The sequence below is a fragment of the Denticeps clupeoides genome, chromosome 4 (genome assembly GCF_900700375.1).
Source record: "Denticeps clupeoides chromosome 4, fDenClu1.1, whole genome shotgun sequence".
Classification (NCBI taxonomy): Eukaryota; Metazoa; Chordata; class Actinopteri; order Clupeiformes; family Denticipitidae; genus Denticeps; species Denticeps clupeoides.
The window spans coordinates 28,873,583-28,897,436 of record NC_041710.1 but is presented as its reverse complement, the minus strand read 5'-3'; the positions used below and the strand labels follow the sequence as shown (position 1 = coordinate 28,897,436).

Genomic DNA, 23,854 nt, shown 5'->3' with positions numbered 1-23,854 from the left:
GTGGATGGTTTTAATGTTACGGCTGATTAACTTTGTAATTTGTCAAGTAGGAATTAGGCCTTGTTTGTACCCTTGAGTGCACAACACACAAATGTGTTATATTATTTTCCCCCAATATACACATGCAAACACATCAACAGACACAAAAGTTCAGCTAAAATGTGGAATGTCTCCACCTTTATTACAGGTTACACTTTCACTAAAGTAAAACTTTCCACTGCTAGTGAGCATCTTACTTTTTCTTTTTTAAGTTCAGCAAATGAGAGTCTATCCTTCAATTTTGGCATCTTTAGACCTTGGCTTCAGAAGCCTTGGACCATAAGGCAATTTTACTTTTTGCACCATTTCACTTTTAACAGAATGTCCCACATGAGATTTCTCCTGAATGTCAGCCAAATCCATACAGCTCCGAGTGATGTCCAACAGTGCAGCTTAAAAACAAATTTACACCAAGTACAAAAAGTGGCTGTGACCCCACCACACACAAACCGAAAAGAAAAATAAAAACCCACACTAAAACACAGCACCATGAGTCGGCACTCCAAGTAGGAGTGTAGGAGGCAGAGGGCTTTTTTTTTTGGACTGTGCCCCATGGCCACAGAAAGAGAAGATTCAAACGAATTTAATATTCAGTGTATATTTCCTAATAAATATAAAGATATAATAGCATTATGCACGATGCCGAATTCTGTCTCATCTGACGGGATCGGAACCCGGCTGCATATCACCAACATTCCTCCAATTTAAAATTCCAAATCCAGCCCTGGTCCAAGGGCTACTCTAAAGCCAACTGAGCTCCATCTCCTCGCCCCTTTACATGCAGTGCATGTTCACATGTGACTTTTTTTTTTTTTTTTTTGTTAACAAGTAACACCACGGCATGGGAGTTTAATCACAGATCCAGATCGAGTACAAGACCCCTACAATTTAAGACACGTTACTGTAGTTTCACTTCGCTAATACAGATAGATGCATTATATTTACATAGTTCCTCTTTAAAAGGGGGAAAACCATCAGATTCAGCAGTCAGGACTAAACTCACACTCACACACACTCCTGCTCTCATTCCAGCTCACCTACAAAACATACAAAATCAAATGCTGGGGCAATATATATATGTGTGTGTGTGTGTGTGTGTGTGTGTGTGAACTCATCGTGAAAATGAGCTTCCTGTGCAAATCAGTAAGACATGTCCTACATCTCTGTGCACCCACTCCGCTCAATATTTCTGTCCAGAGATGGCTTGATTCCAAGGAGGATTAAGCCGGTTGGCAGGGCAACAAAAACAGGGAAATGGCCGATCGGGTCGTTATAATATTGTCCCCTCTAATACCCGCCCCTCATGCGAAAGCTGGCCAACGCCTGAGCGCACCGTGACAAATTGAAAACCCCCTAGAGCAGCGAGCTGGGCAGGTTGCTGTTCTGCCAGCGCAGGCAGGTGGTTTTGGAGTGCTTGTACAGGTGGCTGGACTGGCTGAAGCGCTTGCCGCACTTCAGGCAGGCGTACGGCTTCTCGCCGGTGTGCACGCGGATGTGCTTCTTGCAGTCGGTCAGCGTCAGGAAGGTCTTGCAGCAGATCTTGCAGGCGTACTTCCTGGCGCCTTCCACCACCAGCACGTTGTGCTCGGACAGGGCTTTCTTGCACTTGGACAGCACGTCGGCGGACGCGCGGGTTAACTGCGGGGGGCCGGCGGAGTCGTCAAAGCCCCTCGCTCCCGCGCTCATGAGAAGGGGTCCCACTAAGCCAGAGGAAGAAGACGAGGACGCATCCTGGAGCTGAGCGCTCCCCGCGGCGGTTTTGGGGGCGATGCGGCGGTATCCGGGGAAACCTAACGATAGCGCCCCTGTGGCGAGGTTTGAGCCTCTCGGCGACCGGGGGACAGTGTGTAGGCCCAGGCTGGAGCGCTGGTAGTCCGCAGCATGGGCCTCAGGCCCCGAAATGGACCTCTGTGTCCCCAGGGGGCCTTCATGGTGTGGCCGAAGAAATAGGGGCTCCGCCTGCACCTCCCCAAACCCATGTGACTCTCCCTGGTGACGATGCTGAGAGGGGAGGAGTAAGGAGGAAGAAGGGGAAGCGTTCAGGGCGTCACTGCTGCCGAGCAGGAAGCGACTCCCGTTGGTCGAGGAGGCCAGGTCGTCACCGAAGCTCCTCCCACCCAGAAAGCTGGCGATGCGGTATCCGGGCGACTGCATCTCGAGACCGTCGCTGCACTGGACCGCTCCCTCTCGTTCTTTCTCTCCTCGGTGCAGGCGCTCGGTGCTGGGCTGAGGGCCGCTGTAACTCTGTTCACTGCCAGCCGGGCTGGGTTCACTCTTCTCCCGGCGAGGTTCCGACGGGTCCTCGCCCGGCGAGGCGCCGTCGCAGGCCTCGTCATGTGGTTCGGGGGAACTGATGGGCTCGCTCTTTACCACCACCTTCATCTGCTCTTCTCCCTCTTTGCTACTCCGGTCACTGTGGAGACATCCACCTCCATCTACATCTTCGGGGCACTCCTCTTCTTTGCCAAGCGCGGCCACTCCAGCGCAGCCCCTTCCGCCGTCCGACTGGCTGGGCATCTGCGCATCTTCCTGGGACAAAATTCCGTGGCTATAGTCTGTCCCACTACTGGCAACCGAGTCCATGGCAACCACCCCACCGCCCAGTTCCAACCTAGAGTCCTCTCCGAGCTTGTTATGCGAGTCTGGTGAGAGAAGTCCCCCATCCGTAGCACCAGCACCACCACCTTCAACTCCGATAACAATCCCCTCGGTTGCGGCCAGCGGACGGTGTCGCTGTCTCGGACGCTCCGTGTCGGAGCTCAGCAGGGGCAAGGAAGCCTTGCGCTTGTGGAATCGGCGAATGGGAAAGGAGCTTCTGTGTTCTACAACCCCACCTCCCTCCTCATCTAGTCCGCTGTTGAGGGCGGAGCTCACCAAGCTGAGTCCCAGCTGCTGCAGCAGGAAGGAGCGCTGCATGCGAGGATTGGAACCGGCCGAAGAGCTGGCTGCAGCGTTCGAGGCAGGCTCGCTGTGGTGGTGCTGCGGTGGGTTGGGCGGTGAGAGCGGCAGCGTGCGGGTGGTCAGGTAGTGTTTACATGCCTTCACCACTGCGTTCAGATGTAGGTGGGAGGCTGCCAGCAGCACGTCCATCACGTTGCTCTCACCCAGCATGAGGGTGGAGGTGTACATCATGTCGATGAGAGCCGCAAAGGCCTGCGCCGTCACTACCTCCGAGTCCAGCTGGATCATGCTCATGCTGGCGTCCCCCTCAGCCACGGTGAAGAGGGCACGAAAGTGCGTGCTGCAGGCCGCCAGCACGGAGCGGTGGGCTTTGAAATGGCGGCTGCCCACCACAATCACGCAGTCGCAGAGCTGCCCATGTACACGCTGGTAATTCAGCTGCTGGAAGATCTGGTCAAAGTGTCCTGGGAAGTCCATTTCCTATTAATAAATACGAAAAAGAGATCAGAACATGAACATTTTCATTTTGTGAGAATATTTAACATTAATACGAGTTCCCTAGCCTGTCTATGGTCCTGCAGTGGCTAGAAACGGCGATATATAAAGGGTGCGTTCTGTCATTCTGCTTCACCGTTCAGAGAGCGGCAGCTCAAGATGGTCGTCATAAAGGGATTTCATTTATTGTGGAAAAACGGCAACTTCCTGTCTGCATCAAACATTGTGGCTGGTGAATGGTGTCATTTCCGTGAATGCCCGCTCGCTTCTATAGGCCGCTTTCCTCCTCATTAACCCTTCAAGCTACAGACACCGAAACGGCGCGTCCTGGAGAAAATCTCATGGAAATACCCCGGCTGAATTTCGGAAAGAGACTTCATATACAGTAGTAGGGGAACAATAAGACCGATATAGTTGTGATGAGCCAAACAGGTCATCTCACAAGACAATACAACACGATGTAGGATTCACAAGAACAGGACATTATTGATTGTGCTCTGCATTCCTCTTTATGCTGTTTTGTCGTCACACCTTATTGCACTACACACATTTATAACTAATAAACAGCGTTTATTAACCCCCTCTGGCCATGCACGGGGTGCAGTGAGCAGTAAAAGCATTAGGAGGCGTGACCGCGCCGACGCCTGCCAGGTTCATCCGGGGTAACGACGTCAGCGTCTAGACGTTCCCCGCCGTACGCGACTTTTAACGATACATCAACAGATGAACAAACGTCATATTTAAATCACTCCTTTTTAAAATGACAGAATCGTTCTATTATGAAAACATTATGTCTGGAAACGTGACATGTAGCTCGACTGTCAACTTAACATGCAACTTTTTTTTTTTTTTTTACCTGTTGACGATATCGCTCTAAAACGATATGAACGCATTATGTCATCGACAAAAGGACTTAAAGCAAATGGCAAAAAATACGACGGACAAGAGCGCCGAAATTGTGGCTAGCGCCTGCACAATGGCGCGCCACGTAGCAAAGTCCTCGTTTCGGGTCTCGGTCGCCTGAATTCTACACCATTAATATAATCGGACTAAAACGTTCCTGACCGCCCAGCACTCACCTTCGCAGGCGAAACAAGCAGGCTTGTCGCTGGCTCCTCAAGCGCCGCTGGTTAGCATAGCAGCTACCTGTTAACTGGCGAGGCGGACGGACGTAACATGGCGCGTCGCTGGCTGCGTCCCGTCCTCGGCGCGGCCGCCGCGGTCTCTCCACCAGCAGCGCGTTAGAGGGGGACGAGAAGCCGCGGACACGACGTCGGCCGCCGCGCCTCCGTGTAGCGAGTCCCGTCTGCGCCCCGGGCGCGGACTGGCGACTTCGCGGCGTGACTACAGGTCTGCAGATAAAGCCAAATTAAATCCACGAACGAGTCGATTTAATCCCGATCGTGGTGTGTGTGCCATTTCTGGCTTTACTGCCGACACCGACGGGCACCTCGTGTGTGTGTTTTTCATGCTCGCGTCTATTCGGAGGGCTGGATGTGTGCGTGATGTTTAATGTTTTAATTTGCTGTGTGGCACGGACGGCTGGAACCCGCGTGCGTTCCGTGCACGCGCAGCAGAACCACGTCTGACGCGCCTTGATTAGACGTGCTCACGAGGAACTTAAAGCAGACCGGAAGTTTGTTGTACGTTTTATTTTGTTGATAAATAATATAGTAAAAATGTACAGTTTCAGTGGGTTGCTGTCAATAGTAGCTTAACGCGACACGATATAAAAAAACTGTTAAAACATTGTTTTGCTCTTCCACGATGCTACGCACTTCCGGGTCTAGAGACTTGTGGGTAAATGGGCAGGGCTTCATTTCTGTCAACAATCATGGCTGCGACCAGCTGCAAGTGGAAGTGCTGCGAGGAAGAAACAGAAGGGGATCATGTTCTTCTCGGTGAGTACGCTGTTCCCCTCCTCATTTTGCTTTTCGTGGTGACGTTTGTGTGGTCGCACGACTCGGGAGAACATTAAAGAACGGACGGCGTGGTTCTAACGCGTCCATGCTAGCCACGTGGGTAGCGCGTCTGTTTGAGGCTTTAGTGTTCTAATCGACACACAACTTTCTCCGCCGCAGTTAACTTTTCCAACGGCAACGTGAGGAATGCAAACGAGCTGGATTTTACATTTTACAAGGACGTGAATGAAAGTAACCCCAGGAAGAAGAGCCGCCGCATTCTGGTAGGGGTTAATTTGTCCAGTCCATCATCTGATGGTGAATGCACTTTTTCCATAAGTTGAGACTCAACCGCTGTCGTCTTTTAGGTAGCAGAAACCGACAGGTTGTCATATGTTGGGAACAACTTCAGCACGGGATCCCTCAAATGCAACAGCTTGTGCAAGTAGGCGCTCCTCATCGCTCACCACGTGATTCATTTAACCCACTACCAGCCTCTCTGGCTGCTGCTGGAATAAACATGAGACCTTTTTCCTCCTTTCTTTTTTTTGTGGCGGCTGTTGCTAATGTTTTTTTTGTATGTGCAGGTATTATGTGGGGGTTCTGGACAAGAAAACCAAGCAGATGGAGGTGCACAATGCTCAGCTCTTCAGTCTGCAGCCTGTCGTTCCTGGTGTGTGTCCTGCTTATCACTAATATCATTAATATCTGCATACTGCATTGGAATGCAGCACCCTAAGACGTTATAAAACATTCCTAAACCAGTAGGTTTCAGCATCAACATTGTACAACAATGTTAGAGAAAGGACTCAATACTGAATTTAGTCTAATTCAGGTGATGTCAAGGGATGAGGTAAATAAGATAAGATGATACTTTATTAGTTCCACAAGTGTACAAGACAAGAGCAGCCAAAAAATTGTGTACTTTTGGTTTAGTCTTTCTATCTGAAAATCTTCAGGGTTCATACGGCCATTGAAAACCAGGAAAAGTTATGTAATCTGAGGAGAGGGCTTGAAAAGTTTGGGGGAAAAAAATTAATTATACAAATAATTTCATGGCTGCCCACTGCTCTGTAAGGGTGATGGTAAAAGCAGAGGACCCTCCACTTATTGTAATGCCCCGCTGTTTCCCACAAACTGAGCCGGAGGCAGGGACACTTTTCATGGGTTTGTTGGAACTAAACCAACAGGAGCCACTTAGGGCCACAGCTCACGCCGCCAAACACCCCTAGGCCCTCACAGTGATCACCCTCACATTACCCTCACAGCACACAACATATAACCCAAACCATAAAACAACTTTATGCAGCTTATCTGAGTATATCTGCTGGTTTTATGTAGTGATGGAAAGTGAAGTGATTGTCATTGTGAAACACTGCAGCACAACACATGGTGACTCAATGAAATGTGTCCTCTGCTTTTAACCCTCACCCTTGGTGAGCAGTGGGCATGACAGGCGCCCGGGGAGCAGTGTGTGGGGACGGTGCTTTGCTCGATTCGATTTACGTGGCCACTTCCTTAACTGCTAGGCCACCACTGCACGTGGTGCTGCGTGCATTGCTTCCATATTCCAGCATCTCCACAGCGTGTCTCCTTTTAAAAGTTGTGTAAATAACATGAACATGATCGAGCTGCGTGAGCTTGGAGGAAGAAATGCCTTGGTTGAAGTTTAGCTTTTCATGGTGTCATAAATTTAGTTTTAACATTATTTTGATAAATTTGACTCTTTGTGATGCCCCCCCACCACCCCCTTACACAATATTTTCTCTCTTTCTTAGGAGAATCGACCGCAAAGGATGAGACTGATGCACATGACACTAAGAGCTACAGACAAAAGGTGCTCAAACTGCTGGGGATCCTTTTCAGTTTGGAAATGCCGACAGAGAATCTTGACCCTAGACGTGCATTGTCACTCTTATTTATTGAGGCTCTTTTTGTTAATTCTGTTTGTAGGTGGATTCCCTGATCGAAGCCTTTGGAACAAACAAACAGAAGCGTGCCCTTAGCTCCCGTCGCCTCAATCAAGTGGGTAGTGAGTCTTTACAGCAGGCTGTGGCCCAAGCGGCCAGCAACATCATTCAACAAAAGGGCATAGAAGGTAAAACACTCAAGCAAATCCGTTAAAGCCCAAAGGGTAGAATGTAGAAATGTTTTCTTGTTCTATTGATTGAGGCGCACATAGCCATGATCTAACATGGTGCAGTAAGACTGAAGCCATTAAAATCACATCAGTCATCAGCTTTTTGACCTTCACTCGCTTGCAAATCAAGCACACCAATCACCAGAAACTGAAACATTCTCATTCCTCCTCTCTCAATCTCTCAGTGCTGCAGCAGGAGGTGGCTGATTCAAAGGCTCAGGCAGAGGCAGCTTTATACCTTCCGCCATGTAACCCTGAGGCTGAAAAGGAAGCGGATGTCTACCCCTTCAACCAGCGTATCTTTGTGCCTATGTCTGTGTTTTTAAAAGTGAAGTGATTAGTTGTCATATGACCACACAGCACCCAGTACATACAGTGAAATTTGTCCTCTGCTTTTGACCATCACTCTTGGTGAGCAGTGGGCAGCCATGACAGGTGCCTGGGGAGAAGTGTGTGGGGTCTGTACTTTGCTCAGTGGCATCTTGGCTGTTTGGGATTCATTAGGCCACCACCTCCCCTTCTCCGTTGTTCTAAAGCAATGTTTGTTGTGTTTGCCACAGTGTCATCATCTGGATGTGTGGTGTGCTGGATAGGTGTGTGTCATTGTCCTTAACTGTACCCAGTGCTGTCTGATATAGAGTTTGACGCTCTGGAGTCTGTGGGTCGTAAAATGTCAGAACTCTCCAAAGATGAACTGCTCAGCATGAAAGAGAAAGGAAGGTGGGACACATTTATGCACCTATGCAGATTTAAACCATGAGCACTTTAACCCAGTGTTGTTAAACCTTTGATTGTGAACATTTTCATTTGTTGTAGTCCACAGCTGGTCGTGCGGCATCTGGAGTTTCTGCCATCTGACACGCCATCACGTGACCGAATGTCCAGGTGTGTGTGGTACCTCTCGCTTCTCATCAACCTGGCCCATGAAAAAAAAGTCAATCGCAAGTGTAAGTGTGTGAAATGGAATGTGAGTGAAAGCTTGTGGTTTTTTTTATTTATTATTTTTTTAATTAATTTGTTCTTCACTTTTATTAGTTGGCAGTAAGGATGATTGTCCACGGATCATACAGAATAAAGTGATGAAGGCTTTTACAGTGGAAAGCTTCAACAATGGCAGGTGTGTGGTTAAATTTGTTAAAAGTGTACAAATTAAGACAAATTTTGTTCAAAAAACATTTATGCTAAAAACAAAACATAAAAATGGATGGCTTGCTTGTTAGCTGTAGCTGGTTTGGGGAATTGTACCATGAAAACTGCTTTTTCTGTTTTCATTATCTCTGGCTGAGACCCATTCTAAAATTTAGTCTCCTGGCTTTGTTGAAGTTTTTTCTCTTAGTTGAGGCTTTTTTTTTTTTTTTTTTTTTTTTTTTTTTTTTCAGAGTGATGAATATGGTTTCATCCTCCATGAAAGTTAAACTGGCCTCCTACTGTCTGGCCCTGCTTCTTCATATGAACAGCATGACTGCCAACCTCACACTGTTGCACCAGGACCTGGGGCTTCCAGAGACCAGGTTTGTGTAGTTGTACAAAAAGCATCTATCTGGCAGTCTTTTGCTATTGGATCTCATATTTAGCATGTGTTTCAGGATCCTGGAAGTGGCTAAAGCCATGGGACTGAGGCTAAATAAAGTGGTCACAGATGTGATTGGGCGTGGCGATCAGCACCGGTTAGCCTGTCTGGAGTTACCGTTGGCAAAGTATGATCATCCAGGCCAGAGGAATAAGCGCAGGAAGCTCCATTAACTTCAGCCATCATAAAACCAAAATCAAGAAAGGGAATTGGAGAAACTAATAGTATAAAATAAAAATGACAGGCTCACACGACCATTCATAGAAAAAATTAGGAAAAATGTTTTGTAGTGGGTATGCAATCCAAAGGAAATTGAAATACTGCTTGAGGCATTAATGGTGACCCACACGGTCTTGGAATAAGGAAATGTGGTTATTATTATGCCGTACTCTAGCATGAACTAAAAATGCATAATTCCATGTAATGCTGTGCTTTTGTCAATTTCTTTAACACAGCCTCTTAAAAATTCTGAACATCTTTATTAAAGTATGTTCTTTTTTTTTAATTTGTGTGTGTATAGAAATAAACAATTGTAATATTTCACAAAGGCATGCTATACACAGAAGTTAAATTTATTATTGTGTTTTTACATGTTTTATAAAAAGGTAGGCACATATTCAGGCAGTACATGTCACAGACTTCACCACAGGCTCAATTCTAGCTATGGATAGCAGCTCAGTAATGGAAATGGTGTAGAAATAAGAAAGCGAGCTGTTTGGTTGTGCATCCATACAGCCGGTGCTTCTACCTGCCTTCGCTCCATCCAGGGTTTGCTTTTAATGGGCCTGTGTGGAACCTGCACACTGCACCACTAATGAACCCCTCGCCACTGAATCGCACTCCACGTTACAGTAAAAGTGCAGAACAGAAGGCAGTATGAGCCAACTCTTAGCCATTGTTAAGAAAAAGAGCCAGTGCACTTTGCATGTTTTTTTTTTTCTCGCTTTTGCTTCCAATTCGCCCAGGTTTGGTACAGTTTGTCGCTTAGGTTGCAACCACAGCAGAATAACAGTCAGGCCACAGGGAATGCTGGTCCCCTGCTGCGTGTTTACCTGCTACTACCATTCCCAGCAGACTCTTCTTTTTTATCCCTTTGTCACACTCGGAGCCTTCAGCTTTCCCCTTGTTTCAGCACAATCAGTTCTGACGCTAATTCGTCTGCATGTCACAGATTAGTGCAGAGTAATGCAAACATCTTTAACACGTAAAGTAGACATGAGAGTAAGTGATAATGGTCAGTGTTGGGAAAGGACACCCCCCCCCCCCCCCCCCCTCTCAATCTCAGTTCTTCACAGTTTAGCATTGAGTGAGATATGGTGAGAACCCAGTCTTGCTTTATTGTACTGGGACCACGTGCTCTCTAATTTCAACAAATGAAAAGTAATAACCCATAAGACCTCTGATCCTTCATGGAGTGGATATTGTTTCAAAGGATGGAGCAGAAGATGCTGCCATTATTATGGCAGCCACTCTCCACAGATGCCGTGATTCTAGTTGTCACAGCCAGGGCAAGATTCACTGGGTGGGCAGAGTGGGTAGAGGCAGTAGGATCGTTGCAGTGGGGGCGTGGAGGGGGATTCTCCAGTGCCCAGTGCAAGTCAGGCAGTCCAGTCCTGAGGGGGAAACAAAAAGCATGAAGTCTCACTCTGGATGTAATCTGCAAGATCCAATTGAAAGGGGATTCAGAGATCAGAAATGGAGGGTGGCACACTAGTGGGTAACACACTCGCCTATGAACCAGAAGACCCAGGTTCAAATCCCACTTAATACCATTGTGTCCCTGAGCAAGACACTTAACCCTAAGTGGCTCCAGGGGGGGACTGTCCCTGTAACTACTGATTGTAAGTCGCTCTGGATAAGGGCGTCTGATAAATGCTGTAAATGTACATTTTCCTATTAAAACAATCGGTTTGGGATAAACCTAACCAGAAGACTTTCACAGCGGCGGTACACTTAAAAAGAGACTGGCCTGTGATTGGAGTGTGTCAGAAGTGTGTTGTTGATCAGCAGACAGTCCTGGTTTTTAGGGGCCAAATGGATTTGTGGTTTAGAGTTGCATGGGTGGCCCTGGAAGACCAGGTTATCCTGGATTAGGCCTCGCACTTGCTCATGAATGCTGATTCCACAGCCCAGCACTGCCTGAACCCGGTTCCTCAGCACCTAGATGCCGAAACAATAAAACACATAAACAAGAGTTCAGTATATATTAATGCACATGAATGCAAGTAACTCTACACTTATGACAAAAACATAACTCAGTACCTCCAAGATTTTGCAATGACATAAAATCAACCACTGTGAAAATTGTCTAATTACCATAAACCTTTGGCAAATTTGGCCAATATGAGTCATCTCTCAAGTTTCACCAATTATTGCTATCGCCCCATGCAAATTAGGTAGTTTTAGGTTGCAACTGTCCCCGTCATTTTGTGTAGCCCATATTGGAGGATAGCATCTGGTGATTACATTTTGGTTACACCAGCAATGAAAGCAAAGTCTGAGGTGTTGAACATTTTTGACCATGAATAAAAAGAACTGTGAAACGCTCGGCACACTTTCTGGCTGCTAGTAAGCGAAGACAACAGTTCAACATGCCCACTTTTTACTTACTGACTAACAAGAACATGGCTGCTTTTATTCTACGGCAATGCATAACAGAGTCGGTGTCTAAATGGCCACCTACACTAAACTGACATCTCAACATGCAACTATTTACATCCTACCCGCTCATTTCCCCACACATTGTCCACTTAGTCTAGTGCGAGCAAAGCATGCTGGTACAGTCATGTTGGCCAGCCTCTGCTGCCATAATAATATCAGGCTGTAAACGGGTTCAGGTTTTTAAAAAGATGGTATTGTCGGGCTTAGTCGGGGCTAACTTTTTAAGAGGCGAATACACCTCCAGCCCATCTTCTCTTGTACACATTTTGCTAACCCCACACTGCCCTTTCCCAACACAACACTGTCATCGCCAGTGTTATGCTGGTTTGAGGGGGGGTCCCCAAAACCCAAATCAAGCTAACTGCCATCATCATAATCACACACTGGATGGCAACAGTTGTTATAGACTCTGCATCTACACCAAACAGGGTAGGTGTGTGTGCAATCATGTAAAATTCATCTGCAGTCACTGACCTTTACATCTGCACTATCCGACACTCGTACCCCACTACGGCGATTGCCCACAATGTCATTCTCCACAATGAGTCCGTCTCCACGGTAACAAACACCATGGCTGCCATTGGCATAGACACCATTGCCACGGAGCTCCACGCGACATTCCCTTTCGACGGTGACTCCAGAGTGAGTGTTGCCATGGACACAGTTGTCAACCAATCGAGTGAGCTGGGTACTCTGCAGCACAGCCACGCCCACTCCTCTGTTCTGGCCAACCATGTTCCCAACAACATTCACACACTCGCAGCTCTTGACATACACACCCACTGCTGCATGAAGAAAAAATATATAGTTTTTGTCAATTGCAATATTATATACAGTACAGTACATATATATATTATTTTGTTTACTAAATGTAAAATTAACATTTTATATTAATTAAAACTTTTATCACCTCCATTGTGGTTCATGCAATTGTTCTCCACAAGGGCAACACTGATTGGCCGTCGAGTTGAGAACCGTTCATCTTCACTGTCCAGATCACTCTCCCAGGCCAACAATTCGCCTTCTTCATTCAAATTCTCTCCTCCTCCTCCCCCTCTTTCCCCTTCCTCTCTTCCGGCACCGACCTCTGGATCCTTCCGACAGAAGACGGCAAGTCCATACATGCGATTGTGGGTGATGTAGTTTCCTATCAGTTGAGGTAGGCTGGATGACATCACCCAGACTCCACAGCCCTTGTTGCCTACGCAGGATCAAAAGTTATGAACCAGTAATAAATGTTTAACCTACAAAAAAGAAATATAAGGAAAGAGCTAACCATAGATGTGATTTCCCTCAATTAGACCACGCCCCCTCTCGCCCACAACCACTCCGTCTGAGAAGCCATGGCAGATGAAGTTGTTTTTCAGGATGGGATCGCCTCCTCGGCGGATGTCAGCGCCACCCCACTGATTCTCGCGAATCATATTCCCTAATGCGGAGAGATCGCATAATAAAACAGTAGGACTTAAAACGAAAAAAAATAAACAATGGGAATGAAAGTAAGGGTCAAGGCTACCTGTGATGAGGCCACGGCCATTCTCATTCACTGCAATGCCTGCTGCCTGTCCTTGGAAGATGTGATTCCCACTGTGGCAGAGAATCGCGGTTAATACAGCTGCACCTAACACTGAATTAGCAATGCATTACTGTAAAGTGTACAAAATATTAGTACATTTATTTCAGTTCCTGTTCTTGTTGTCTCTGGAGTTTCATTTTTATCATCTTTTGTTTCTTAACATGGCTGCTTTCGTTGCTTTGTTACATTCTGTCCCATTGAATTTTGAGGTTAAAGTTTTGACTGATTGACAGACTGATAAGTCCAACATTGTCTTAACACTATAATTACTTTAGCAGACACTATACAAATGGAACAGTGATTCTGTGCCTTATGACTGCAGTTCAAGTTCAGCAGAAACAACAAGGAGATACTTGCATTTCATTAACAGGATGCCAAAAAAAATATTGAGTTTGACCAGTTATTATTTGATAAATGCAAATGTGCCTGTAACCAAGTTAAAACAACAACCCAAAAATGCGTAGAATGTTGTTATGCTCTGGGAAACAGCCATTCCGGCATTCCTCACTACCTGACCACAGGGTTCCCGCTGAACAATATATACACGCCTGCCTCCTTGTTGCCATAGATTTGGTTGCTACGAATGGAACCTTTGCCGTTTCCAAGGACAACAATCCCAGAACGCAGTCCACTGTGGATTCTATTACACTGTGAAGAGAGAAGGGAAAAAAAAGAGCTATATAATATGTAAAACCCAGTAACAAGTTTGGCCCTGCATTATCACAACCTTGTTCAAAAGCCTCCTAATTCCGTTCAAATGAAAACGTACTGCTTTCCAGCATGCCGGTGTGGCAGAACTGGGTACATTCCTGAGACGGAGCTAATACTAACCAGCTGTGAGGCCTGAGCCAGAAAAGCCCCACAAAGATAGCACAGCTAAAGTAGCCACATGTCATGCAGAAAAACAAAAGGAGGCCTATTAAAGTCAAGTGCCGAACCAGTGGTGGTAAATCATAACTTTAACTATGGTCTCATGAAAGTATTAAGATTTATACTTAATACTTGAAGTATTTCATTATTAGATAATAAACATAAAAATAAAACTGAATAAAATATATTTTTTACTAAATTAGTAATGAAAGAATTGACAATTGCTTTTTTCATATCTAAGCAGGCAGGTCACCATAAATGTAGATGGGATGATGCATTCATCCCAAAAATGGGATTTGTGGCAAACCTAAGCACAGCTAGCCCACACAGTACAGTGCTAGACAAAACTGTTGTCAAGACAACCACATATTGTTCCTCACAGGGCACAGATCTGGACATATAGCACTCACACAGTAAGAGTTACATATGCCAGATAGCACTGTGCTAACACAGTTGCACTATTTTAATGTTGCACCTTCACTACTCATTTCACTGTTTTGTGTCTGTCTGTGTGTCTGTCTGTAATAAAAAAGGTTGCTTGTTCGAATCCTGGTCCACCAAGTTGAGACTGAGGCGCCACTGAGCACTGAGCAAAGCACCGTCCCCACACACTGCTCCCCGGGCGCCTGTCATGGCTGCCCACTGCTCACTCAGGGTGATGGTTAAAAGCAGAGGACACATTTCGTTGTGTCACTGTATGTTGTGCTGCAGTGTTTCACAATGACAATAACTTCCCTTTCAATCCTGTAAAATCAAGACCCCCCTGTATTTTGTCTAACCGTAACGTTTGGGTGTTTAAGCAAGCAAGGCATATAAGGTTTATAAAAGTGTTCATTAAAAATCTTACCAGAATGATGGGGTTGGCTCCCTTGCGGATGTCCAGGCCAGCCTCCGCATTGGAGTGGATGTTGTTTTCCGCAATGAGCCCCTGAGCAGAGAGGCGCATAAAGACTCCAGACGCCCTGCACCCACTCACCTCATTAGCCAGCATTACTACCTGAGGAACACACGGAATTGGATAAGGAATTTCTTTTTTTTTTATGTTCCAGCATTGTGAGGACCACAGGCCAGTTTAGTCTTTAAGCAAATTGCCCAGACATGGAAGTTAATATTTGCAATTATGGGCAACATAACCGTGTATACCTTAGCATTCTGGATGCAGCGCACAGCATAGTGTAGCCGCGTGAAAGTGTTGGCCTCCAGACGTGCATGACCATAGTTGCACACGTGGACTCCGCCCTTCCCATCGTGCAGAAGGCAGTGGCGTATCACACAGCCTTGAAGCACCGCCACCAACGACTGCGCCTCCGAGTCCCGCTGGAGCTCCTCTCCTAGAGTACGCAGCATAGGTTCCTCCGCTGAATATTTGCCGCTGCCCAGAAGGTGGGATAGTCCATGTGCATCATAGGAGAGCGTATAAGACGGCTCACTCTTCTTCACCATTGTCCCTTTACCGTCTTCATCCTCACTCGTCTCACTTTCACTCCATCCATCCTCCAGCACCGTGCTCTGACCTCCCCCACCTCTAGTCCTTCCGTCTTTATCCACGTCCTGGGTAGCCCAGGTGCCACCGGCTGACACACCCGTAGGTGTTCCACTCATCCCATTATGGGAGAGGGAGTCCTCCGCTGTCGCCATGGCTGCATTGTTGACCGGTATGATTTTAGCAAGGGCCGCCAGATGCTTGCAGGCCCAGTTGCGCTCGGTGACAGGCGGACCCTCCACAGTAATGGAGGTGGAGTCACTGCTGCCAAACTCACAACTGTCCATCCAGCTCAAAGCCACGCCCAGGAAGTGAGCGCATGCTCCCTGGGTGAACGAGCAGAAGCGAACCTGGCACGTGCCCGGACCTCGAACCTGCAGCTGGGCCCCTTCAAAATTGCAGTTATCCAACTGGATGTGGCCTGCTGAGGTCTACACACACACGCACACACACACACACACAAGGTCAAAAGGAAGAGTTGAGGATTCAGCAATCTTTAAAACAACATGGTAATACAGAAATATAGCATAATAGATCGAACTGAACACCACCTCAAAAGTACTTGTCTCTCCAAGTACCACCATTATTGTCTACTTATAATACAGTAGCCCATTTAACACTGCCTGTAGGGCCCACTTAACATGTATTATGAATTTTACTCTTTGTTGGTGATATTTCATCTTTTAAAGAGAGAGAGAAACACACACACAAAAAAAAAGTCTGCCATTGTATCCTTACGGAATGCTTGAGTATGGTATCAGAGCTTGGGATCCAATGTAATATTTCATGTGCAATTAGTGCGAGGAACACAGCAAACTCTTCATATTACAGGGCTGGCATGAAGTATGTACTCTACGTTCCATATCCCTCCATTTACTTAAAGCAATTTAGGAGTTCCTGTGCTCTAAAGAATGCTTTCACTGCTGGTCTTAAACTGGATTTCTGAAAAAGGGACTGAGATGTGTCAACGCCTGGCCTAAAAACAGACCTGCATGTGCACAGGTAAGACTGGACATACCTGCTCTGAAGGTCATGCAAACTTTAGCATCAACACAGGCCCGGCGTCCTGCTTGCTACCAGATGTAATGTAGCCTTTACTGCAGGAGTTAACATTGCGGAGTCTGTGAATTATTAACAGGCAACTGGTGTTAGCATAGCCTCACCTTGTAAACCACAGGAGAGAACCAGGCGGGCATTAGCACCAGGTTGCACAGCCGCGCAGTGGGGCACTGCTGGTCGAAGCTCACCAGCAGCGCAACGTCTCCCAGCTTGCCTGCGCCCACGATTTCCACGGGCACCTTCAGAGCCACCTCGGCCTGCTCTTCATAAAGCCCGGGCTGCAGTGCCAGCCTGTCGTAGGGCCCCGCCACTGCCAGAGCCCCCCTTAACGTCTCAAACTCACAGCCCGGCCCGGACCCCACCCGCCACACCCGCCTGTCCTTGCGCCGGCGAAACAGTGTCAGACAAGCCGACGACTGCAGCTCTGGAACGTTTTGAGCCCAGGTGCGACTGGCCAGGCAGTGCTGGCGGAGGGCTTCGTGCCACGAAGCTGGATCCTGGTCCGGGTGCCGTGGCCAGTTGGGGTGGCGGCACTCCCGGCATTCCAGGCAAAGCTGACGCCAACGCGTGGCATCCAGGCTGAGAACCAGCTCGCGCCAGGCTCTGCATACTTGGCAACAACGACCCAGGTCGGTCAGAGGCAGGTAGGCCAGGATCAGCCGCCATAGCTCCACCGGCAAGGAGCCCACCTCCATCACACTCCACCAAGTCACCTGAGGACACGAGACAAGGTAAATGAGGACGTTACTGGTAACAAGACTACAACATATCACAAATTTCTATTATTGAATAGAATTTTTTAATCAGATCCTCTCTTCAACCTTCAGTGAAAGTAAAATATATATAAAAAAATCTTTTTCATGAGGACAACTTGTATTACTAATGCTCTTATCTTACAGAAACTGAACAAACTCCCACTCCACAGTAGCGGACCGCTGTACAGTATATTACATTTTATTAGAGTATTATTATAGCATCAATTTCATTCCAAATCCATTATAACTTGGAGGATGGAACTCTCAGTGCCTCAGAAGCTCCAAACTTGGTAAAAAAAAAAAAAAACTCCTATAATAACATCGCACTTCTGCAATTAACTGATGGAACTGATGAAGGATATCGATACATGTAGCGCACATATCTGATGTTATTGATCCGGACATCTGCATGATCACAGAACGTACCGACTGATCCCCGGAACGGTGCAACTTTCCATCTGCGGCATTCAACACGCCGACAGAACAGGCGAGAAATCTGCTGCGCTCGTTACCGTCTTCGTTCCCGTTCGACGGGCGTCATGTCGCCGCTGCCGGGCTCCGGATCCCGCATTTCCACCGATACGTCCACCGCGGACGACGACTCGGGTGTTTTCCTCGGCGTTTCTCCTCCGGTTTACGACAGCAGGGCGTCGAAACGGGGGCAGCAGGCATAAAACCCAAAGGGGTGCGTATGGCGCGGGGGGGAAAAAACTCGAGCAAGAACAGGAGACCCGCAGCAGTTTACACGAGTAACGTGGCTGCGCGCATCCTGTGCATTCCAGCGGACGTAATGTTTACTATTCTGCACCGTATTTTACAGATGGCGTTTCGGGCCAGGTCCCTCATGTCTGGGAGGTTACACGGGTCTCCATGCACACAGGTGTGGTGTTTATATACAAATCTAAAAAAGACCACAGTCCGTGCATCTTATCGCTTTAAGGAGACGCCGACGAGGAAGTGACGCTGCTGTCCAATAACGCGTCCCGGAGACTGACGGCCGTGCGCCCCCTGTGGTCGCGGGAGGAAGTGCAGCGCGTCGGCGCGTCGGACTCAACCGGTCTCCCCGCTGGGGTGGTCGCCACTGTCCAGGGTGCCAGGGCCCCAGGTTTTCCAGCATTGGTGTGAACAGAGACGTGTTATGTTTCCTACAGGACATGTTGGACATGTTGGACAAAAGCCCAGGGCCTTTTCTACCGTTAAAGTGTATCTGAAAGTGTAAAGTGAAGTGATTGTCACTTGTGATACACAGCAGCACAGCACACGGTGCACACAGTGAAATTTGTCCTCTGCATTTAACCCATTACCCTTGGTGAGCAGTGGGCAGCCTTGACAGGTGCCCGGTGAGCAGTGTGTGGGGACGGTGCTTTGCTCAGTGGCACCTCAGAAGCACCTTGGTGGATCGGGATTCTAACCGGCAACCTTCTGATTATGGGGCCACTTCCTTAACCGCTTGGCCACCACCGCCACCATCTGGTGTATAGGGGTGGTAGTAGCCCAGTGGATAACACACTCAGAAGACCCAGGGAGTTGCTAGGGTCGTGCTGTTACCTAACCCTGCAGTAGTTCCTAAGGCTGTTAACTGAGCGCTTTTCACCCCCTCCGTTGGCTTCTGGAGAAGATCGAGGGCTGCAATGTCTGGTTGAAGCTGAAGACGGTACATAGTGGTACGAAACAACATTTCTCCGGATCCTGGTGCTACATGTAACATTTAAACAATGTTACATACCGACATAAAGTGCACGTGTGCGACACAGACAGACAGACTGGGCTACAAACAGGGGACACAGGCAGTGCAAGAAGAGCATTTAAATAAAACGCGTAGACAACAATGAGACAGACGGAGCTCAACCGGTGAAATGAATAATGAAGGTGCAAATACTGTGTACGTGTTTTGCGGCGTTTTTCAGGGGGAGCGACTAGCTGTTTGTGACTTGGGCTCCTCCATCTCAGCGCTTATCTAGTTATCTGGTGGAAGCAATCAGCCTGGCATACCGCGCAGGAGGCGCCATGGCTACTTCTCGGACCACTGGTGCCGATGATTTAAAATGTTTCATGTGGCTCCACGTTCGTCCGGATGAAGGTGCTTCGGAAAGCATGCAAATCGGGAGTTGGCCCTGTCTTTCCCATATTGAGCGTGTATTAGTTTACTCAGCATAACCCCTGTTCTCTGCTTACATGAGTGAGGTATCTCACCACTTGCGCTGGGCAGTGGTGGCCTAGCAGTTAAGGAAGAGGCCCCGTAATCAGGAGGTTAGCGGTTCAAATCCTGATCCAGCAAGGTGTGGAAGTAGGTGTCATAATTGAATGAACTTAATTTTTTGGAGCGTAGCGGGTAAGGAAGAAGACCCGCTAGGAAGGTTTCCAGTTTGAATCTCAAGCCGCCAAAAGGTGCCACTGAGCAAAGCACCTTCCCCATACACTGCTCGGGCAGTGTGCATGCTGGAGAAGGCCGTTCTGGCAGGCTGCTGTGCTGTTGTGTATCATATGTGACAATAACTTCACTTTAACTTTTTAAACTTTTAAAGCTGCAGATATTTTTATTAGAAAATGCTAGGTCCCGGTATCGTCGGGCCATATGTTTCCACCTTTGTATGTGTGTCTATCTTTAAAAGGATTTAAAAGGAGACCTCAGACTGTTCTGGAGGTCTGCTAGAAATCTCGCCCTGTGGTTTTGGTTGTGGTTTGCTTAGGTTGCTGTATAGAATTATTTGCCTATGTGATTGTTTATTAGTTAATAAACTAATACCTCCCTCCTTTTGTTAGGCCTCTGTTTTGTGTGTGTCTATTTTTGCTGAATATTTTGTTGGTTACTTGTATAAAGCTTCACTTTAAATAAATTCACATTTGTAAAGTTTGCTAGCCTTCGTGTGTCTCTCTACCCCTTTCCCAAATCCGTCCATGTCATGTTCCTCTACACCCATATACAAGGACTTGACAATAAATATTGCTAGTGGCAATTTAGTACATTTGAATTTTTACAGTGCAGCCTGCCAGAAGTAAATATGTAAGTGTTTGTTCAAGTAACCTTAAATAATGCCTCTTTAGTTTAGCATAATCACTGTACAGCTTTTTTATTTATTTGATGTAAAGGTATTTATTTGCATAATTGTTTACAATTATGCTTTCTTTTCTCCACCCACATGGCTTTGTATTGCTATCTGTATAAAAGGTCCCAAACAAATACATTTAGATTTACTGATTGATTTAATAAAAATGTAAGTTCTAAAGGAGGAACAATTTACCCAGCCAGTCGTTTCTGCGGTCCTCCCGTCTGTACATCACACCTCTTAAACCAGATTGCATCTTTGTTCATTTATATCTCTTTGAACATACTAAATACAGAATAATAGTAGAATGTATAATGGGGGAAATAGTCGTCCAAATAGTCTTTCAGTCCAGGCATGAATATTTACTTTCTGTTGTATCCTTATTTGTCCACTTAGGGGCAGCACATTACAGGTATTGTTGTGTCTTCACCTCCTGCGTCCTCCCGGATATTTCCTGAAGAGGAATTTAATTGACAGAATGATTACGTTCAATAAAACATTGACTTTTAATTGATTTTTTTTTTTCCTTTTGTCTCTTGAAATAGTTATTGAGTATATATAATTTCCCAACACTTTTACTATAGATCTGTAGACCTTTTTTTTGGGTCAGTAAAGGCTTCCGCTCCTTCTTTGGCAGCTGGGACTCCTCAGGGTGAAAAAGCGGAGGCCAAGCCAAGACAAAAAAGGAGTTATTTAGCATGGCAGCAGGAGACCACTTGCAGACCACTCCGGAACATTCTGCTTAGTTTGGGGATTGCATAACACACCACAACGAACTTTGTTTGACTTTCACCGCTTGGGTGCTTTTAGCAGACATTACCTGATGTCTCATGGAAGAAATTATTATGTATTGAGTTTATTACTACTGTTAGTCCTTTAATGCTCTGCATGAAATCTATTTTCATTCATTTTCACAGCGATATACATTTATATAGATGCACACACCTGCCCAGTTTCTTCCAAGCTGATCCTCCTTTAGAGTATTTTTGGACTTTGGTTCTCCAGTCTGAGGACTGATCTTCTCTGGGGGTTTTAAAGGAGGAAATACTTCTGCTATTTCTTTCACCAGATCTGTTGAATGCTTCCATTATTAATTAAGGAGCAATCAAGTCCAAACTGTTCACATTCCTCACCTTCACACAGTTTGGGACACCTCTAATAATGAACGTTGACCTGGAAAAGTTTTAAGAATGTAAAAAATAGTGAAATAAACAAACAAGTTCTTTTTAATATTTTAAATATTTTAGCAGTGTCAGGTAGGTCATTTTCATCTCACTTTTCTCTAGGATCCACACTGATAACACAGTGGCTTCAGCTATTGGTGGGATAACCTGTCTGGCCACCAAATGCTGTTCTTTTCCCACCAAAATAAGCCTTAAACCTCATCTTATCTGGTCAGTCCAGGTTGTCTAAAATCAGTTTATGGGTTTGTCATTGCAGACTCAACAAAATGTAAAGGCAAGGACACTACCATGCTTATTTTACCATAGGGATCCCTAGGATAAGCCGTTTCTCCTGAATTTCCTCGGATTCCTTAAGAACCCATAGGCATCACATTAGGAACAGAAGTCTCTGCTTATCATCATGTCCCTACAACGTACAAATGCATTAATTAGCATTTAATAGGGATTTGCCCTGTTGGTACAGATTCCTTGAAAAAAAGATTCCCCTAAGATCTTTCTCCAAGGCCACTAACAATGCTTTAATAAAATCCTGTGTTCTCCTCATGCAAAAGGTGTGCAGTTCATTTACTGCTTCTGTGTTACAAATAGATAACTTGTATTGGGACTAGGCTTTGTTTCATTGTATTTTAATGGCATGTATTTTAATTGCAAAGTGGGAGGTCTTCAATAAGTTATCAGACAGAAAACATCAAAGGGCAAATTAGCTGCCATTACCAGATGGAATATCTCATGCATAAATGTGATCGCAAACAGATTACCATTTGTGTTATTTATTAAGTCTATAGTCAAGTGTAATTAGATGCTAATGAAGTTAATAGACAGTATCTGAAAATTATAGTGTACCTCACCTTTGATGGTAATCAGGGTCTTATATGTATTTCTAAAATAAATCATCGATAACTTGGCAGTCTGTGATGGAGGTTCTGCATAAAACAGACATCTTGTGGTCTGGATCCCAGGAGAGGGAAACAGCTCATTAGTATGCAGCAACACCGACTGTGTCGTTTCCTCCTGACAAGTGAGGTCTTCCACCTTGAAACTACAAACAGGGGAGGAAATTGATAGAGGGACCCGTAGTGGGATCTCTGTGATCAGAGGATTTCAATTATTGTATTTTTAAATGTAAAGAAAGCCTTGTGAGAAGAGTGTGTGTTTCATGCCCACCCGTGTCTCATTCATTTGAAATAAATAAAAAGGTGTATGGATTTAAATCTCCATGGTGCACACACACACACATACACACACACACGCTGAAGCAAGGTCACAGGAGGCAGACGACTGATGGCAGACTCTGCAAATAAACTTAAAGACAGCTTTTACTGAACTGAAGCAAAATAATATGAGAACCTGACTGCCTCTGGGAATGCATTTCAATTGAAATGATCCATTGAAGGCACACCTGATCACATTTTAATTTAAAACTTGCAGAAAAGGCCAAAATTGCTGTTATTTATTCTGACCACTGCTTACTAAAGCTCTATTGATTTCTGTCAAACCTGAATATGGGTACATGTTTAATCAGTCCCAAACTTAGAACAAAATCATTTTGGATATTTATCATATTTACTCTAATCCAAGCCTGTACCTGCAAAAGATAAATAGAAAATGTACATTTACAACAATTACCAGACACCCTTATTCAGAGCAACTTACAATCAGTAGTTACATGGACATTCCCCCCCTGGAGACACTCAGGTTTAAGTGTCCTGCTCAGGGACACAATGGTATGAAGTGTGGTTGGAACCTGTGAATGTCATTCCCTCTAGGCTACTACCACCCTATATAAATTGAACATATTTAATAGTCCCTTTTGCATGTATTATTTATTTTCTAAATCCAGCAATGCAGATCATTCTCACTATACATAAAACAACGTGAACACAATCAGACAAAAAAAAAAACAGAGAAAACCACACAAGGTGAAAGCAGGTAGTACAATCCAACTCGCTATCCAGGACATCAGTCAGTTTCAAAAGTTTATCATTATCGTTAAGCGTGAACAAAACCCCTTGCACCCTCCAAATGTACATAAACGCAGTCAGTTTCTTCCCCAATTTGTAGTATGTACTCCACACATTCCGACCATGTGGCTGACAAAATGCCACAGAGAACCTGTGCCCAAATGCCTTCACACATGCAAGGTAGAGACATTTGCCAGCCTCCATCTCAAAGT

The 23,854-nt window shown here is 46.0% G+C and overlaps 3 protein-coding genes across 7 annotated transcripts; 1 reads left to right on the top strand and 2 right to left on the bottom strand.

Annotated features, from left to right (window-relative positions):
- Nucleotides 1–149: 149 nt before the first annotated feature.
- Nucleotides 150–5,034, bottom strand: zbtb5 (zinc finger and BTB domain containing 5). Its single transcript, XM_028976838.1, has 2 exons — nt 4,515–5,034; nt 150–3,420 (listed from the first exon to the last, which is right to left on the bottom strand). Exon 2 carries the CDS (start codon nt 3,415–3,417, stop codon nt 1,393–1,395), a length of 2,025 nt encoding a protein of 674 aa, XP_028832671.1. The 5' UTR covers nt 3,418–3,420; nt 4,515–5,034; the 3' UTR covers nt 150–1,392.
- Nucleotides 4,114–9,602, top strand: polr1e (RNA polymerase I subunit E). Of its 4 annotated transcripts, XM_028976842.1 has the most exons (14): nt 4,118–4,785; nt 5,013–5,078; nt 5,226–5,336; nt 5,517–5,620; nt 5,705–5,781; nt 5,924–6,009; nt 7,115–7,173; nt 7,290–7,434; nt 7,662–7,772; nt 8,100–8,196; nt 8,293–8,423; nt 8,512–8,593; nt 8,856–8,987; nt 9,063–9,602. In XM_028976842.1, the coding sequence occupies exons 3-14, from the start codon at nt 5,240–5,242 to the stop codon at nt 9,217–9,219; spliced, it is 1,278 nt and encodes a 425-aa protein (XP_028832675.1). In that variant the 5' UTR covers nt 4,118–4,785; nt 5,013–5,078; nt 5,226–5,239; the 3' UTR covers nt 9,220–9,602. The 4 variants fall into 4 exon arrangements, with proteins under 4 accessions (XP_028832676.1, XP_028832675.1, XP_028832674.1 ...); XM_028976841.1 differs by lacking the exon at nt 5,013–5,078; XM_028976839.1 differs by having other exon boundaries at nt 4,118–5,078.
- Nucleotides 9,603–10,318: 716 nt separating this feature from the next.
- fbxo10 (F-box protein 10) lies at nt 10,319–18,423 on the bottom strand. Of its 2 annotated transcripts, none has more exons than XM_028976836.1 (11): nt 17,877–18,423; nt 16,800–17,408; nt 15,297–16,067; nt 15,001–15,150; nt 13,795–13,931; nt 13,224–13,294; nt 12,984–13,136; nt 12,618–12,908; nt 12,182–12,492; nt 11,016–11,206; nt 10,319–10,659 (listed from the first exon to the last, which is right to left on the bottom strand). In XM_028976836.1, exons 2-11 carry the CDS (start codon nt 17,388–17,390, stop codon nt 10,473–10,475), a joined length of 2,853 nt encoding a protein of 950 aa, XP_028832669.1. In that variant the 5' UTR covers nt 17,391–17,408; nt 17,877–18,423; the 3' UTR covers nt 10,319–10,472. The 2 variants fall into 2 exon arrangements, with proteins under 2 accessions (XP_028832669.1, XP_028832670.1); XM_028976837.1 differs by having other exon boundaries at nt 12,182–12,489.
- Between the last annotated feature and the right edge of the window lie 5,431 nt (nt 18,424–23,854).